Genomic DNA, 19,534 nt, shown 5'->3' on the forward strand with positions numbered 1-19,534 from the left:
ACTGCCTAGAGTAAGTCGAAAACAGGTAAGATCAATGTATGGGGCAGTGTCTGAATTATTAACCCTGAACAAGCATTAGAGAACAGTCTCTGGGATGCTGACAACATGCTCCTTGCTCCATCTGTGGAGCTGCATGGAAACATCAAACTGTAAAAGTATGATCTGTGTAGTTTCTATATTTTATACTCCAATAAAAACTAATTTTAACCATTGTCAAAACTATAATAGGGCTTAAAAATAAATAGGAAGTAAACTATATCTCAAAAAGTAAACAAAATGATTTATGAAACTGCATACTGAAATAGAAACAAACCATTGAAAAGGATGCAACATCTGCAATGTTATCTAAATGTACAATGAGGTGAGATGCTCGGAACCTTAGCTACCACCACTCCTGGTGATGAGATAGAACAGGAAGCAGGATGCAAATGTGCCTGGGTTGGTGTGCACATGCGCTTAAAGTCTGTGCGTTTTACTGTATGTAATTACAGTTATAAGATTAACAAAACCCAAACCAAATGTACCCCAGATCTCAATATAGCCCAGGGAGACCAATTACTCATTACTAATGAAACAGAAGGTATCAGAGAGACAATGAGAGATCAACTTTCCATAAATGCACTTCAGCAAAAACCTGACATAAGAATGCAAGGTCCAGCCAGGAAATGGGACAAAAAAATGGACTGCATGCTCACTCTGGGCCATATGCTTCCAATTGTCCCACGCAGGAACACAGTCTTGCTGGCAACTGGAGAGAAACAAGTTACAACAGCTACAAAGTACCAGCTTGGATGGGGGACCGGATGGGGTAGGGAGAGAGGGGCATGAAAAGGGCTAGAGCTGGCAATCAATAAGGATGCATCCAGGACAGATGTCCTTGAGAAAGACCCTGAGAATCACACAGCACACAGAAACAGAGTGGCTCCAAGGCCCATTTTCCCAGGCCCCTCTTCCAGCTCTGACGGGAGTCCAGGGAAGAGATGAACCAGGTGGGAGAGGCCCAGGAGGGTGGGCAATAACCCGAGGCCTGTGCACTTCACAATCTGTGTCAACATGAGCCCATCAGCTTCTCTCACAGGAGGGATCTCCTTTCACAGGTAAGAAACTGAACTCTGAGAACAAGCAACTCCGTATGACTTCCCAGGTGGGACTGCCAGAAAAGGCAGGAAAGAGGCGTAACAGATTGGAAGGCAGAACCAGCACCTGGACCCATGACTCTGCTGTTCAGTTGCCCACACCTAAGAATCACACCAGGAGCCAGAAATGTACCTTCCCAAGTACAGGCCCACCTGCCAGTCAGCTCTGCCAGTCTCAAGCTTGGAATCTGGAATGTTCCAGCTTACTGGGGCAGTGCTTGTTAATCCCCAGATCTGGCTGAGGCTGGTCATGCTGGTCCTTGGTCCTACTTCACATAACTTATGGAGATTACCTCTCTCCTGGCACAGCCCTGCCACCCTCAAGCACTAGCTAAATAAAGGGGCAGAACCTGCAGAGGAGGTGGCCTTTTGGCCAAGGGACCAGGGTGGCCAACTGTGTGTATCTGTCCTAGACAAAAGGAAGTGAGTTCTGTTCCTCGGGTATCACCGAGGAAACTGAGAATGCAGGTCCACACAGAGCCTTGCACAGGTGACCCTGATGTCCTCCAAGGGGAGGTGTTGGTGACTCAGGCATACGACTCAGGCACTGCTGCTCAGAGAGAACAGCCACCACCAACACACTCACAGCTCTGATGCCTTTCAGAGGAGCCAGACAAAAAGGCCACCTGGGTGCAGCCCGTCAATATGCAAGTCTAGAAAAGAACCTAATCACTGCAGCAGAAGGTCGGCAGGGCTGTCTTGGATGGGGTGGGCTGGAAGGCATGTGAGGACAACCCTCAGGCAGGGCAGCCACAGGAGCACAAACAACTCTGTGTCTTGTAATAGGTAAATTATGCCCCAATTTTAAAATGAGAGCTGATTACAGATAGAATCCTCTGGGCAGAAGCCAGAGTTGTCACTCCAGAAGCATCTGTCAGAGGTGTACCTGAACAATGCAGTCTGCCACTGGAAGAGGGGCTCAGCTTCGCCTCGCAGTGAATCACCCAAATTCCGACAGGTGGGTGAGACCAAACTGGCCAGGAGCAGCTTCCAGGAAGAGAAACCAAGGTGGGGAGGGAGGATGACACGCCAAGCTCACACACAAGGACAGAACCTTCTGGAGGGCTGAACAGAGCCCTGTGACATCCCCACTGGGTCCCCATCAGGCCATATCTCAGACCTAGGGTGTCACCAGGGGTCAAGGGGGCCTGGGTTGGGAGGACACTCAGGGCAGTCAGCCCCAGGGACAGCAGGGGACAGGCAAAAAAGAGTGTCAGGGGCTACTCTGGGACCTTCCACCTTCCCTACAGAAAGCCATCCTAGGGCGGTGCTCTACCATTTGAGTTCACAGATGCAGAGCTGGGCTGGGGGGAGGCAAGGTTCAAACCCCTTGGACACATAGTGCAGGCCAGGGCAGTGGGGGTGAGGTGGCTTCTCACACAAGGAAGGTGGGCCTGTGGGAATGCAAGCAGTGGTGCACCTTACGGCACCCCATGCCTGGCCTGTGCCTAAGGAGTCTGTGCCTCCTAAGTTGGGTATAGGCCTGGAGTGGGCATGCCCACTCCCAGCGAGAGAATGGCACTCAGTAAATATATGCTGACAGGAGAATAGGGAGGATGTGGGGACACCGCAAGGGGGTGACAGGCCCACATCAGAAGTGGGTGGACAGGGACAGAAGGTCCAGTGAATGGACAGGTGGTAGGGGTGCTGGGTGAGGCTTGGTGCTTGCGGGAGCTGGGAAGCGGGCCCTGCAGGCATCTCCTCTTTACCGCTCCTCCCCAGCCAGCAGGAGACACACCCCCATGACTTGGCAGCAGGAATAGCTCCTAGGCTCACCCCTCTACCTGGGTCTGCCTGTGGCTCATGCACACCTCCAGAGAGGGGTCCTTTCCAGGGCCAGCCCCGGGTAGCCAGTGGCCCATGACCTGGCCGTGGGAAGCAGACAAAGAGGCAGGCCCTCCCGCCAGCATGTGGACACAGCCAAGGGCATTCCTGGGCCCCCACTGTGCACCAAGGTGCAGAGATGCGGATAAATCCTGTAGCTGTGCAGAAGTACAGAATGACAGTCCACCCATGTGGCCAGGGAGGGTTCAGATCCCTAGCATAAGCTGCAGTAACATGATAGGTTTCCCAGATGCATCTTCCCACTGGGATCCTTCCAGAAACATGAAATCTCCTGATGCTCAAGTCCCACCCCGAAACTGTTTGATCCTTCTGGGTGTGGCCAATGTTTTGGAATTTCTGAAAGCTCCCTGGTGATCCTGGCGTGCAAGAAATTCAATACACCACACTGGCTCTGCATGAGCTTCCCAGGGAACCCAAGCCAGCTGAGAAACCAGAAACAGACCCATTCCCTACACAGGCCCTCAGAGACCTGCAAACCCACACAAAAGGACACCCCATGCACTCCATGGGAGAACTCAGCTCACCACCCTCAGCCAGCTCTTCTCATCTGCTCCCACCTTCCATTCCAAGAAGGACCTACCCCAGACCCACTCCCTCTTCCCTGTCTCACAGGTTTCCTGAACAGACAGGTGGTGGCAGGCATGGCCCCAGGCCTCTAGACATTTTTGGAGGCAGCCTGGGAAGGCCTGGCTACCCCCCAAAGGTGACCGAGGTGGGTTTGAATCTTATTTGATCTTCACAACAGCCACGCAAAGTAGAAACTTATCACTCCCATTTCACAGGTGAGCAAACCAAGGTTCAGCGAGGTCAGGTGATTCCCCTGAATGGCACGACAGGGCTTCTCACTCCAAAAACAACTTTTCTTCTTTGCAGCAAAGTAGTTCCCAGAGCTGGGAAGGGCAGGGTGGGATGAAGGTGGAGCTGGGCTCCAAGGAGCCCCCAGCAGCCTCACCTGGCAGGAGGTCAGGGAGGAGCTGGGGAAGGCTGCACAGATCTCCCCTGCAGGAGAGGATGGGGGCCTCCTGGGGATAAGGGTTCCACCTGGGAACTGGAGCAGAACAGAGGCTACAAGCACACCTGCATACACCCTGCCCAAGCAAATAAGCCTCATCCATCAGATCAGCATGCCAAGGGCCCAACCCTGTCCCAGACTCCCTCCAAAGGCCCAGGAGGGGCACGTGTGTGACAGCTGTTCTCCACTGGCCTGCCCTTCCCACTGTGTGGCTTCCTGTCTTAGTTTCCCATCAGAGCACCTGCACACTGGCTGTAGGGATCAGAAAAACTGGCCCCAAGGGGTGGTACTCACCCAGGGATCAACCCCAACCCCCACGCCTGTCCCACAGGTCCACATCCATCCCATCACCAACCACAAACCCCAGCTGCCCTGGGCAGTGTCCAAACACTAAGCTGCTTTTAGAAAACTGGGAATCCACTCCTGAACAGGAGGGATTTAGCCAGAATCGGTGCCATTTAGAGAAGATTACACTCTAATTGCCCCAGTGTCAGCAGACAGGCTTCTGGCCAGCTGAGCCCTGTAGCCAGTGGCACTCCCCACAGACCCTGGCTCCTCTGTCAATCCTGGGGCCTGGGGACAAGCCCTTGTCTTCCGAGGCAGCTGGCTACCCAACACAAACCTCTATTCAATGGCCTGCAGTCGAGGGAGCTGTCCAGCTCCCATCTCCCAAGCCTCAGAAGACATTTGGTAGGCAGAGCAGCCAGGACTATACCCGGCTGGAAACACCAGGAGAGTGGATTGCGGTTTCTCACCTCATCTCTAATCTCAACACATGTCCTCACGTTATTAGCCCCATTTAGGAAGGGACATCCAGCAAGCCTCACAGTCAGCAAGTAGCCAGAGACTCTGTAACTCAGGCCATGTCCCTTCAAGAACCCAGAGGTCTGCAGCTTTAGAGACGAGAGTGGAGCCAATGGAACTATGTATGGGCATGGGCCGCAATGATGATTCAATTCTCACATCTGCCCTAAGAGGCTCTGGAAGGCAGACGGGCCTGTCAGCAGCTGTAGCCATGATGAGATAAAGGGTGTCAGGAGCCAAGTGTCCCTCATGTCTGGCATTCTGTCACAGTCACCCTGGCAGGGTAAGTCCCTGTCATGAAGGACTCCCACACCCCGAGGAACCAAGGATGCTGCAGTGCTCATGAAAAGAGGTGAGAATCTGAGGCTAGGGTGGGCGGCTGAGACCCTGTACTGAAGCCAGGTACCTGGTCTCCCAGCCTCGCCCCTCCAACCTGCATACATCGAGGTCACCCAGGAGAGTGAGGCCTGCAGGGATCCTTCCTGTGCTGTCTGTGACACACACACATGTGAACACATGCACACACACGCACACATGGTTCACTTCATCATAGCTTGGGCATGAAAGCCTAACACTCCTGACTCATCCTGGATACCCTCCAGTAGACTGCCCGGGGCCATTTCTCAGCGCAATTACAACAGCACCAACACTGCTTTAAGTTGCAGCAGCCACTGTGCAAATCGCAGCCAAAGAAAGTGCCACATCAGGACCTGACCCTCTGCCCTGCGCCTTTGGCCCAGGCACGCTACCTCTCCCCAAAGCCTCACAGGCTCCTGTGGGTCCTGAAAACAGAGATGTGTTCCAGACTTCAACCAGTACAGGCACAAAGGGGCATCCCACAGTGGAGGTGAGACACTGATGCTGAGAGAGCATGAGGAAAAAGAGGTGTGCTTGGTAGTGAGAGTCTGCGAGAGATGCAGACTTGGCGGCCTGGCACGTAAACACCACCCACACCAACCGTAAATCCATTGTGGGTCCCTACACACCTGTTCCAAAGGTAGTGAAGAGTCAGAGCTGGCATAGGGAAAGGCTGGGCGGGCATCTCTGGGGTGGAGTCTGACCCTAGCACCAGAGAAGAGGGCCAGACCTAGAGGCCTGGCAGGCTGGAAAGGGGCTCACATAGGGTGGTGAGCACCTGAAATAATAGCGAAGGTACCTGAAACCAAGATGGGGATGCATCTGTCACAGTTTTGGAGGGACCTAGCCACCAGCTTCTGCCTGTGGGGCAAGCAGCTAGTAAACGCCCAATTGGGACCCAATCCCAGGTCTGAGCAGTGGCTGAGTCCACACCCCTCCCCCAACTACTACCTGGGTCAAATGCATAAGGCTAGTAAGTTAAGCAGCTTTCTCGGTGGTTTCCCAGGAGTAAAGTCAACCCTGACTGAGCTGCTCAAACAGAAGGTCCCATGGACCACCTTAAAAACAGTGACACAAAGACACAGAGAAGTATCATACTCATCTTCTGTCAAAAATCTAACCAACTGTACTAGTGATTTTTGTTTTTAACAATTTGCATTCTATTACTTTTTCTCAAGATTTAAAAAAAAAGAAAAAGAAAGGACCACCAACTGATGATGACCAGGACCAACCCTGCCAACCCAGGGCTGAAGACCTAGGCCAGCAGATCCCAGTCAGGTGTGCCGAGTCACATAACAAAAACCACAGGGCTTAAGGGAAAGATTCACCATTAACACATAAAAAGACAGAAACCTAATAAAATCAGCAACATTCAAGAGGGTGGGGTGTTGGAAAAAGGATAATTGCACAGATGATTGGAACAGAACAGAACTCCCAGGAGTAGACCCACACACATACAGCCAACTGATCATTGACAAAGGAGCAAAGCAACTTCATAAAGAAAGTTCAGTCTCTTCAACAAATGACGCTGGAACAACTGTACATCCATGTGCGAAAAATGAATCTAGACAAAGACCTTATACCTCTCACTAAAATCAACCTGAAATGAACCACAGGTCTAAATATAAAATGCAAAACTAATAAAACCTCTAAATAAAAACATAGGCAAAAAATCTATATGACCTTGGGTTTGGTGAGGACAATCTTAACATGAAAACAAAATGGCATTAAAATTAAAAACTTCTCGGGCTTCCCTAGTGGCGCAGTGGTTGGGAATCCACCTGCCAATGCAGGGGACATGGGTTCGAGCCCTGGTCTGGGAAGATCCCACATGCCACGGAGCAACTAAGCCCATGAGCTACAGCTACTGAGCCTGAGCTCTAGAGCCTGTGAGCCACAACTACTGAAGCCCGCATGCCTACAGGCCGTGCTCCGCAATAAGAGAAGCCACCGCGATGAGAAGCCCACTTGCAGTAACGAAGACCCAACACAGCCAAAAATAAAAATAAATAAATTTAAAAAAATTAAAAACTGCTCTGTGAAAGGCACTATTATGGGAATGAAAAGACAAACCACAGACTGGGTTATTTATTTGCAAAGTAGGACTTGTATCTAAAATAGGTAAAAGACTCTTAAAACTCTACAATAAGGAGACAAACAATTCAATTTTAAAATGAGCAAGAGATCAGAACAGACACCTCACAAAAGACGATACACAGACAGCAAACAAACATGTTCCACATTATATGTCAGCAGAGAAATGCAAATGAGAACAATGAGATGCCCCTATACACCTACTCCAGTAACTGCCAAATGCAGGTGAGGAGGTGGAGCAACAGGAACTCTCATTCATTTCTGGTAGGAATACAGAATGGTGCAGCCACTTCGCAAGACAGTTTGGCGGTTTCTTACAAAACTAAACATACTCTTACCCCGTGATCCAGCAAGTCGCACACTCCTTGGTGTTCACCTAAAGGAGCTGAAAACTTATGTCCACACAAAACCTGCACATGGATGTTTTATAGCAGCTTTATTAATAATTGCTCCCAGCTGGAAGTAACCAAGATGCCCACTTTGAATGGATAAACAAACTGTGGTACATCTAAACAATGAAATATCATTCTGTGATTTAAAAAAAAAAAAAAAAAAAAAAAAGAGCTAATAAGCAACGAAAAGACATGGATCAATCTTAAACACATATTGCTGGGGCTTCCCTGGTGGTGCGGTGGTTGAGAGTCCGCCTGCCGATGCAGGGGACACGGGTTCGTGCCCTGGTCTGGGAGGATCCCACATGCCGCAGAGCGGCTGGGCCCGTGAGCCAGGGCTGCTGAGCCTGCGCGTCCGGAGCCTGTGCTCCGCAATGGGAGAGGCCACAGCAGTGAGAGGCCCGTGTACTGCAAAAAAAAAAAAAAAAACACATATTGCTAAGTGAAAGAAGCCAATCTGAAAAGGCTACATACTATATGATTCCAGTTATATGACATTCTGGAAAAGGCAAAACTATGGAGAAAGTAAAAGATCAGCGGTTGCCAGGGGTTCTTTTTTTGGGGTGGAGTGGTGTTGAATAAAGCACAGGGGATTTTTTTAACAGAGTGAAACAATTCTGTATGATACTGTAATGGTAGATAAATGACACTACTTGTTTGTCAAAACCCAGATAACTCTGCCACACAAAGAGTGAACCTTAATGTATAAAATTTTTTTAAAAAATCATTTAGGACGTATGGGGATCCTAGGCTGGAACACAGAATGTGGTAAAACAATCTAACTGCGTTACAGATAGATGAAACCACCTCACTGAAGGGTATAGCAAATAAGGTGCTTGCTTAAGTAATGTATTTGGAAATCAGTGGAGTATATAAGACTAAAGTCAAAAAGAACAGCACATGAGCACTATACTCTAGTTGATAAATTATTTCACAAAGGGGTATAGGTCAACAGTTCTGACACTACTGTGATGTGTGCTGGAATGGAACAATTATGTAGCTGTGTGGGGGATGGGGAAGCCAGGTGTCTCTCTGGTGGAGGGAGGTTACATACAGATAAGCAAGGGGAGGTGGTGGGAATGATCTACGTGGTGATAGATCAGAGCTGGAGACATCAGTAGGAACTCATGTTCAGCTTAATATAAATACATGTGACTACATCTAGAAATGTTTATAGATGTGTGTGTATATGTGGGCCAGATCTATCTCCTGCCTCTGTTGGCTGAGAGGGCCTAGAAGCAGGGACACTCCAGCAGCAACAAACACCCAGCACCCAGATCTTGGCTTCTAATACCATTCTCCAATAAAAGGAACCAGGACTCCTTGGAGAATGCTTACTCTTGTACTGGGGCAGGGAACACACAGGATGCCTCTGGAGAACCCTGTAGCACCAGAAAGTAAAGAGGCTCTCAGGAAGGAAGGGAGGAAGGAAGGAAGGGAGGAAGGAAGGAAGGAAGGGAGGGAGGGAGGGAGGGAGGGAGGGAGGAAGGAAGGAAGGAAGGAAGCAAGGAAGGAAGCAAGGAAGGAAGCAAGGAAGGAAGGAAGCAAGGAAGGAAGGAAGCAAGGAAGGAAGGAAGCAAGGAAGGAAACAATCACAATGATAGGTATGTTGAAGGGGCACAGGAGCCAAATGAAAGAGCTGCCAGGGGCCAAAGCTGTAACAAGCTGAGCAACAAAATAAAGCCCAAATATAAAATAAATATCCGTGAGTCCATACCAATATAAATGAATGGATGAATAAACAAATAAATTGGGAAGAGACATGTCTCCCATGGGGAAAAATTCCGAACAATGTATGTACATGCTTCCCCTCAAGGCAGTGAGCATGACCCTCTCCTGCCCCCGCCTTCTCCTTAGGGTGGCAGCTGTGCAGTTTGGAAAGGATGAAAGAGCACCTTGAAGTGGAGATGCCTGACAAACACCTCAGCCAGGGGATCTAAAGCAGTTTATTTTTTATTTTTTTTTTGCGGTACACGGGCCTCTCCCTGCCATGGCCTCTCCCGTTGCGGAGCACAGGCCCCGGACGTGCAGGCTCAGCGGCCATGGCTCACGGACCCAGGCACTCCGCGGCATGTGGGATCTTCCTGGACCGGGGCACGAACCCGTGTCCCCTGCATCGGCAGGCGGACTCTCAACCACTGTGCCACCAGGGAAGCCCTAAAGCAGTTTATTTTTTAAAATTAATGAAAAAAGGCAGCAGAGTTTTAGAAGTGTCAGGTAGTTTAAAAACACATAAATGCTGCAACACATGGCACTTTATCTTGACAAAACCCTGAGGTTTGCCCGTGGATATGATGTCTCCAGAGGAGGAAAGCAGGCCTTCTGAAATGAGATGGAAAGTCACACCAGATGCAGGTGGGTGGGTCACTGGGTGCAGGTTCTGTGTTCACCTGGTGTTTTCTGAGGACAAAATCACACATAACTCTTATTATGCTCATATTGTTCCCTCAAATATCAATCACTCTGGAAAAAATTTGCATTTTCAAAATCAGTGTTATGGGGCTTCCCTGGTGGCACAGTGGTTGAGAGTCCGCCTGCTGATGCAGGGGACACGGGTTCGTGCCCCGGTCCGGGAGGATCCCACATGCCGTGGAGCGGCTGGGCCCGTGAGCCATGGCCGCTGAGCCTGCGCATCCGGAGCCTGTGCTCTGCAACGGGAGAGGCCACAACAGTGAGAGGCCCGCGTATCGCAAAAAAAAAAAAATCAGTGTTATGGCAGAACTGACTGCTCCCATAAGAAATAAATCAAACCCTCTGAGACACCCTTTCTCCCTCACCATGCTGGCTACGATGACAAAACCAACAACACTAAGTGCTGATGAGAATGCAGACCTGCTTGTCAGCTGCTGCTGCACTCACTGCAACCCCAGCCTCTCCAAGCCGGCAATGGGGCAACATTAGGTACAGCCTCGGGTTCATGACTGTTGGGTGCAGCAACTCCAGGGGCCTACATCCCCTCTGATCATCCTGGGTCACAGTTCTACAACACCCAGGGAATCTCTCAGGTTGGTGGACAAGCCTAGACCCCTGCAGAGAATTTGGGGCAGGATGTGAGGGGGAAGGTGGGAGGAGAATGCCCAGGGGACCCCAGGAGCTAGAAGGGTGAGGTCCCAGGCCTGCCCTGACACCATCACTGAGGGAGAATCTGGTCCACTGCCAGGGCTTCAGGGATGTGCTGGCCTAAAACAAGGAACCCAAGGCCCCGGAAGAGGACCACTCAAGATCATGTCAAGCCTTGCTAGCACACGGTGTGGGATGTTAGCCCTCACTCTGAGCCCCAGCATCCTCACCTATGGAACTGGGACAAAGAGAGCTCCTCCCTCCTGGTTCAGAGAGAGCTGGACACCTCTCAGCACCACAGTCAGAATACACTTGACAGGTGACCACGAGCCTCAGCGGCATAATAAAAGCTGGTCTAATGAATGAACTGGATGGGCAACAATGACCCAGCAGTGCAAGGGCAAGGCCATGTATCAGCTGAAGGTAGCACTATGGCCAATTTCCTAAAAAAGAAAAAGGAAAGACAAGACAAGAGTGAGGTGCCTGGCCTGCATGGGGGCGGGGACAGCTACTCCAGGTTGCCAGTGGGGAAGCAGGATGGGCAGCCTCAGGATGGTCACATGAGGCCCTGTAAGCAGTGGTGCCCTCAGCCAGGTGCACCAAGTGGACCCTGCTTGGCTCCCAATGCAAACAGAACAACTGTAAAGCGACTATGAGCCAAAAAGGGAAATCCGGATGCTGACCAGATAGAAGATGACATTAAAGAGTCACTGTTAATCTTGTGAGGTATGAAAATTAATCTGAGATTCTGTTTTTATAAAAAAACAGAATCACAGATTAATTTCTCAATACAACACACCAATGTACTTACAGTAGAAGTGAGGCACAGAACGGAGGCTGCCAAAGCTGGAGCTGCCAAAGTGGGGGCGTAAACACGCAGGCCAATCTCTCTGCTCTGGTTATGCTTAAAACTTCCCCTAAAGATGGAAGACCTTTAGGAGGGTAACAGTGCAGAAAAACTACCTTAAAAAAGCAAACCCATAAAACTCAAACTACGACAATTATTTCACATGATACAATAGACTGGAAGTGCACAGAACCTTCCAAACCCATGGAAACCTCCATGTCTTCGACCACTTGAATGAAACCTACTTTTCTGCAACTCAAAGAATAACACCAAACTCTGTGTCTTTTTAAAAACAATTGTTTATAGATGCTCAAAGCACTTTCTAGTTTTTATAGATCATATGTATCTCACATACATACACAGGAAGAAAAAAGCTGGCAAGTAGAAAAACCCGGTAGTTCCCCATACATACTCCATAATTCCTACAGAGACATGCTCATTTCTACATTCTGATGTTCTTAAAGTGAATGAACAATTTTTTTAAGCATATTAAGCTCTAAAGAAGAAGCCAAGCCCCGATACTCCTTGATGTCATCACCTGCCTGAGCCTGGACTGCCTGTTCCACCACATGTCCCCGAGACACACCCTGCCCCTGCAGCCCCATCTGTCAGTCCACCTCCCATGGCACAGCAGGGCTGGGACAGAAAGGTTTGATGCCCAGGACTGCGGCTGGGCAGTCACACGGGGCCCTCACCGGCTCTGGGGGACAGCTTGAGGGGCCATACTTCAAACACTGGACAGTATGGGGCCTGGAGCCCAGGAGAGTCTCATCCATCAGAGCCTGCAGGGTCCTGGCCAGCCCCTGCCTGCTAGCCACCTTCACTTGGCTGTCTAAGAAGAAACCAAATCTTTCTTTACCTTCAGCGTGTGTAGTGGCCCTTTATCCAGTGCATGGATGTGGAGAAGCAGGTCTGACTGGGGGGTGGCTGCCCCAAACTGACAAGGGTAAACTGATCTCTCCTCCCTCACAGTAAGGGGTTGGGGTCCCTGAGGTGGGAAGGCCCAGCAGGAGTCTGTGTCTACCTGGCCATGGCTCTCTCTGAGGCAGCTGCTCAAACTTAAGGAGCCTCGGCCACTACCTGCCCAAGTGCCCCAGGTACACCAGCCTGATCCTGAGGGAAGAGCCATTCCTCCAGGGCCACATAGCTCCTGAGGGCCCAGGAAGGGTCCAATTGCTCCCTTGGAGCCAAAGTGTGGAAACCACAGCCCTGGACAGCACATGCAGTACCTCCTCACCTGCCCAGGCAGTGCCACTCTTAGGCCTGGCCTCCCTCCTGCACCAGTTATGGAAAAGCAGCTCCTTCATAGTGTGTCCAACCACCCATCCAAATCCACACCCTGAGAACATTGAGGTACACAGCTGCTTAACCCCCAGGCCCTGCAGGAAGACAGAATGCCAGGTGACACGGGAGTCTTGGGAATTTTTAAAAATGGAAGAGCCCTCAAGATTGCTTCACAACGCCCTGCCAGACACAAGCTCTGCAGGCAGGAAAGTGGGGAGTGCCCAGCAATGCAGCCACAGTGGGGCATGTGGTCATTGCCTTTGGATGCTGGTAGCTGCCTCTCCCAGCTGTTAGACCCCTGGGAGCAGGGCTGTCTCAGCACCTCCAGGACTCCCTGGATCCCAACTTCCACCACAAGTCAGGCTTCTTCATGCTGACAGCAGACCACCACACAGCTTGCCCTGAAAGGCCCACAGGTCTCCTAGAGTCTCCCAACCCCCAATGGCTCTCTGCTCCAAGTTCTAGGGTGGTATCAGATGAGCAGAATCCTCACAGGGTTTAGTCCAAATCAGGACTTTTCCTGTCTCAAAACAAACACTTGAGAAGGATGCGCCTTGCACAGAGGCCTCCAATTGCCCTTCCCTCCTCCACAGGTGCCTGCTCTCTTGGGGACAGGCTTCCTAGGCTTAGAGCCTTGAGTGAAACTCAGCTTCTCTATGCCTCGGTTTCCCCAGCAGTACAACAGACATAACAGGGTGGTGACCCCAAGGGATGGCATGAGGACTGCAGGAGTCGGTGGGGCACGCGAAGGCTATGGCAGGAACAGCTCACCAACGGGGGTGAGGCCTGAGCGGCAGCCCTCACACCACCCTCCTCTGTGAAGCCAGCTCATGGCCGGAACTTCTACACAGACTTGGACAGAAACCTGGTGCCCAAAGAAAACTTCCAACTTGGTCTGACCTATTGGACCTTCCTCAATCACTCACACCCATCCCTACCTTGGTTTCCCCATCCTCTGAGAGAGGAAATTACAAGAGGGATGGGAAGGAGGAAGCGAAGAGGACAGAGCAGCTGCTCCCACCAGCTCTGCCACAGTTGTTCATGCAGCCAGAGCCTGCAGGATGGGAGGGATATCCAGGTATTGGGAGCTGGGCTCAGGCAAGTCCAGAGGAGGCTCTGAAAAGTGTCCAGGCCTTGAAGGGCAGGCAGAGCTTCCAAGATCCAAGATTGGGAAGAGGCAGGGATGGTGAGGGCAGTGAAGGCAACCAGGATGCAGAGAGCAGTGTAGGCTGAGCCAGGCCAGAGGCCCCAGGCAGCAGGCTCAGGCCGCCCTCCGGGACGCGAAGCGGGGCCACTCCAGACCTTGCGAGAACAAGGAGCAGAGACAAGGTGACTACAGGGGCAGCTGGGAGGGCATCCAGGCCTGGGTGAGGCGGAGGGAAGGAAGGAGCTGATGACACCAGCCAACACACACTTATTGCGTAAGCACTTATTGTGTGCCAGGCACCAGTCCCAGCCTGTGACAGGCTTCAGCTCACCAAATTCCACCCTCGGCTTCCCTGGGATATAAGTATACTGCACAGACAAGATCCCGAGGTAGCACATAAGTCAGCAAGGGCATCCAGACTTTGTCTTCCTGCTCTCTCTGGGAGCCAAGCGAGGGTGGGGCTGAGACTGCACCAGGACCCCCACCACTTGCCTGCGGCATGCCCTCCAGCCCTCACATTCCCAACCTACAAGGACCACTCACTCATGGTACCTGCCTGAGCCATGCAGGCAGGAACTGTCTTGAAAAGGGCAGCACACCTGTCCTTTTCAAACTGCAGCTAAGGACACAGAGTGAGATGTTCCATGGCTACTGAGGACAGGAAACATCACATGGCTGACCAAAATCTGTCACCATGGTGGGGAAGGGGGCACAGCAGAACTTGTGACATACAGGGCCCTTATTAAGCCAAGCTCAATCACTAGCAAAATGGTTAGGCAAAATGGGCCAGTGGGTACCCTTCCTCCCGCACACCATGGTGTCAGTAGGACACAGACACACATACACTCACCATGTGAGAAAGGCTGCAGGGCCAGCACCACTGCCACTGGCCCCACAGAGGACCCTCCCTCAGGTCTGGTCACAACCCAGTCACCTGCGACAGACCAGCCAGCTTCTCTCCCTCTAAGACAGTATTATCTACAAATGCTCAACAGGAATACAGGCCCCTCTGTTTGTAGCATAATTTGTTAGTAACTGAACCCACTTTAGTTAAAGAAATAAAGTTTTAAAAGAATGAAGATGGCTCATCTCTCTACAGGAGAAAACAAATAAAATTTTAAAAAGACCCAACAGATATGGTCTCCTTAAATCTTGATTTTTAAAATAAGAGTAAATATTTCCAAGTATAATAATAACAAGAATTAAGAGAGGCTGACAAGAGCCTGTGTTGGCATGGCTTTGAGTAAACTGGTGTGAGCTTTCTGGCAACATCTACTGAGACTCTGATGCACCTTCCTCTAGTTCTGCTGAGACTTCCAGCTGAACTGTTCTCATCCCACCTACAATGAGGGAAACTGAAGTTCAGGACAGTGGGACAATGTGTCCAAGGCCATGTAGCCAGTGTGCGCGAGAGCCAGACGGTAACATCAAACTAAGCAAGCAGCCGCCTGAAGAACACCTGTGGAGACCGATATACCATCTTCCCAATTCCCCTGGGGACCCATCCTCCAGACACACGCCACAAAACTGAGTCAAGATTCTTACACTGGCCAAATGTCTGTGACAGTAAAGAGTTGACAACTGAAACATCCCTAAGCAGGGAATGATTAATTCCTGTGCAACTTTCCCTTCTGGTCTGCTCTTACAGCGGACGTGAATTCGAGCTTGTGAACACAGAAGGGGATTGCACATGCTGCCAGTGAGAGCTCACTATGAACTCTGAGGGGAGAGGCTAGGGAAGACCAGGCTCACCTCTGAGCTGCAGAGGGTGAGCCTAAGGTCTCCCACTCCATATTCTCAAGGCCCCCTCAGCATCCCTCCATCTTGGGCACATTCCCCTACCCCACACACTAAGATGAGGCCCTTGCCAGAGGGGTCACATGTCACCCCTCTTGTAGATCTAGTGCCAGATAAGCCTGGCTTGGAGTAGGCACCAATACCTGCTGACAGATACAAGACCTCGGGTCGAATGAGCTCCACCATCACCCTCCCTGGGGCCCCTATCAGTCTTCTACAGGGCACCTGTTCCACCAAGCATAGATTTAAGTACCTTCATGAATTAATTCCCTGCACTATCAGAAGGGGACCCAACTGGTCTCCCCAGTGAGACACGGAGGCTTAAAATAGCCCAGGCACCTTCCTGAGGCCACTGGGAGTGGGGTGCTGGGAGGTGGGCAGTCTGGGAAGCAGCGAGCATGGTGGATCCTGAGACCAAGGGCCAGGAGCCTACCTGGAAAGGATAAGAATCAAGTAGGGAAGGGGCAGACTATCTCAGGCACTGACAGGCTAGATACCTAACACCTTGTCCAGGCTCTTTAAATATGCCTCAGACGAACGCTTTCTGGGTGGGATGTTGCAGAGGAAGAAGCTAAGGTCCCTGCTCATAGGCACATCACCAGCAAAAGGCAAGACCTGGATCCAAACCTGGGTGTTCCACCCAGTAAGCAACTTCTCCCTCCCCACCCCCACAACAAGGCTGGGGAGGCAAGGAGGACTGAGAGAAAATGGTGCTTAAATCACCCAAGAGAATCACTTCACGGCAGGACTGCGCAGCTCTCTCGCTGCAAGGCTCTTTGGCAGCCTGGGGGTCCGACCTGCTCACCCCGGAGTAAAAATCACACAGGAGACACAAGGCTTATCCATGACAAACACCCACAGACCTGTCCCCCAACTTCAGGGAAGGGCCTGGGAGGGCAACCAGGACGGGAAGTGGACAGAAGCACTTCATTACAGAGAAGTAACTAGCGGGGTGGTCTGCGAGCTGAGCATGGGGAGAGGCTGTGGGGTACCCCCGCCAGCTGTGATGAACACATGCAAGGCAAGCCCCCGACTTCGCCTTTTCCTGGTCTCCCGGCGCTGAAACCTCTGAAGGCAGCTGCGCCCAGAGAAAGGAGGTGATGTGCCTGGAGACGATGGAGACACACGCCCGGTCTTTCCCAGCCGGTCACCTGCATCCATCCCACGTCCCCATCCCCGCACTCAGAAAATCAAACACCGCAGAGGACGCCATCCCACCGTGCCCGAGACCTGCCATCAGTAGCAGAAAAGCTGACCACACGGTTCCACCGCAGCCCTTGCCGCGGAGGCCAGAGTTTCTAGAACGCGCATCGCCCACCACACTTGGGGCCCGCCACCCACCGCAGGGCCGCCTCCCGGCCGGCCAAGCACACTGACCCTGGGCGCCCCGGTGCTGATCCGGGCTGCCTGGGGTCAGGGGTCGGCTGGGGAGTCGACCCGGCCCGGGGTCAGGGGTCAGTTTGGTCTGCGTCGGAGGCCGGTTGGGGGTCCGCTCGGGGGTAGTCTTGGCCACGGTCAAGGGCCGGCTCTGGGGTCAGTGCTAAGGTCAGTCCGGGTCCGGGGTCGGGATTGGCCGGGGGCGCGGAGGGCGTGGCGCCGGCGGTCCTTGCTCCTTACCTCCTTGAGCTGCTCCATCTCGCCGCGGATGGCCTCGTAGTCCACCTCGAGCTCCTCGAACTGCAGTTTAAGTTGGTGCTTCTCCTCGAGCACTGCCAGCCCGTACTCGGCCGCCTGGATCTTCTCACGCGTGGTCTCGGCCAGCTCATGCGACAGCCGCTTCACCTCCGCGCGCAGCCACTCCGGCTGCGCCTCCATCACTAGCCGCGCGTACTCCTCCTCCTCGGACGGCGCGGACATGGTGACCACGGCCGGAGTCACGCCACTCGGTCCGAGGCTCAGGCCGGGTTCCCGACCACCGCCGCCGCCGCCGCCGCCGCCGCCGCCGCCGCCGCCGCCCAACCCGACGGCGCCCCGGCCGCCGCCGCCACGCAGCCGCCGTGAGCTCGCCACCGCGCGGGGCACTGTGGGGGCCATAGTCCCAACCGCGGCAACTACAAGGCCCGTCGCGCCCAGCGCCCGTCCTCCCCCGCCCGTGATTGGCCCGCGCCCCGTGCCGGGAGGCCCCTTCCAATGCTGTAGCCTCCGCTGCTGCCGCGCGGAGCATTGTGGGGGTCGTAGTCCCACCAGCGCGCCGACTACAAGGCCCTTAGTTCCACACGCCCGCCCGCCCCCGTCCGTGATTGGCTAGGGCATCCGCCGTCGCGGAGCCGGAAACTGGTGTTTTCCGGTGCCCGCCTCCCGGCCTGCGAGGCGTGGGTAGGTGGTGCGGTAGGTCACCGGCCGGACGCGGACTGCGATGTGCAGGGGCTGGGTGGAGCTGGCCACCGGTCTGAACCACCCTATGTGGAGCGCTCGGAGCGTCGCGGGGACGGCAGGCTGGGTGGCAGTGGGGACTATAACCCGACGGTTCAGACGGGCGAGGCCTGCGGAGCCCAGGACGTATCCAGTGGGAGAGATGGTCAAACCGCTAGCGGAAGAGACGCCTTCGCCCCAGCGAAATACGAAATGCCTCGTGCGTGTTTCCTAAGAATTAGGCATTTCCATGCCTCCTACGATGATCCAATTCAGGACCGCCGACACTGACGGGGCCTCGAATCCAGCATGGCTTCCCTGCGCTACCCTCGTAGCGTGGTTCCGGTCCGGGACCCGGTCCTGGGTCACGCCTCAAATGGCAGTCAGGTGTCCTTACTGTCCCTCAATCTGGGAGACTTTCTCCCTCTTTTTCTTTATGACCTTGACCTTTCTGAGGCGTGCAGGCCAGAGATGTACACACCGATGCATCCCCACGGTTACATTAGGTTATGCACTTTGGCTGGAATATCAACGAGGTGGTGCTAAATTCTCACAGAATCGTGTCAGGAGACTCGCAAACCCATGGCCCGGATGCTGCTGGATACTCCTTTGTAATCATTGATACTATCCTGTGAGAAGACAATTCAGACTTTGCAAATATCCTGTCACTTCTCAAGCTTTTAAAATTTTTATTGAGGTATACTTGATTTATAATACATGAGTTTCAGGTGTACAATGTAGTGATTCACAATTTTTAAAGATTATACTCCATTTATAGTTATTATAAAGTATTGGCTATATTCCCTGTGCTGTACAATATATCCTTGTAGCTTTATTTTATACGTAGTGGTTTGTACCTCTTAATCCCTTACCCCTGTCCTGTCCCTCCCCGCTTCCTTCTCCCCACTGGTAACCATTAGATTGTTCTCTACATCTGTGAGTGTTTCTTTTTTGTTATGTTCACTAGTTTGTTTTATTTTTTAGTTTCCACATAAAAGTGATAACATACAGTATTTGTCTTTCTCTGTCTCATTTCATTTAGCATGATATCCTCTAGGTCCATCCATGTTGTTGCAGATGGCAAAATTTCATTCTTTTTTATGACTGAATAGTATTCCGTTGGGGGTGTGTGTGTGTGTGTGTGTGTGTGTGTGTGTGTGTGTATACACCACATTGTCATTATCCATTCATCTGTTGATGGACATTTAGATTGTTTCCATATCTTGGCCATTGTAAATAATGCTGCTAGGAACATTGGGGCACTTTGTATCTTTTCAAATTTAGTGTTTTCATTTTCTTCGGATATATACCCAGGAGTGGAATTAATGGATCATATAGTAATTTCTACTTTTAGTTTTCTGAGGAACGTCCATACTGTTTTCCACAGTGGATGCACCAATTTACATT

The 19,534-nt window shown here is 52.0% G+C and overlaps 1 protein-coding gene across 4 annotated transcripts in view; it reads right to left on the minus strand.

Annotated features, from left to right (window-relative positions):
- Positions 1–17,714, minus strand: part of BICD2 (BICD cargo adaptor 2) — a 52,868-nt gene extending 35,154 nt beyond the window's left edge. For 2 of the 4 annotated variants that reach the window (XM_089912969.1, XM_022564559.3), the window contains exon 1: positions 17,393–17,713. In XM_089912969.1, the coding sequence (XP_089769095.1) occupies positions 17,393–17,632 (240 nt within the window). In that variant the 5' untranslated portion in view covers positions 17,633–17,713. Of the gene's footprint in view, positions 1–17,392 lie in introns of all 4 variants that reach the window. The other 2 variants (XM_089912970.1, XM_022564561.3) reach the window with 2 other exon arrangements.
- Positions 17,715–19,534: the final 1,820 nt, after the last annotated feature.

This window comes from Delphinapterus leucas, chromosome 6 (genome assembly GCF_059928025.1).
Source record: "Delphinapterus leucas isolate spDelLeu-1000000601 "Yukka" chromosome 6, BTC_Dleu_Yukka2, whole genome shotgun sequence".
In the NCBI taxonomy this organism is placed as follows: domain Eukaryota; kingdom Metazoa; phylum Chordata; class Mammalia; order Artiodactyla; family Monodontidae; genus Delphinapterus; species Delphinapterus leucas.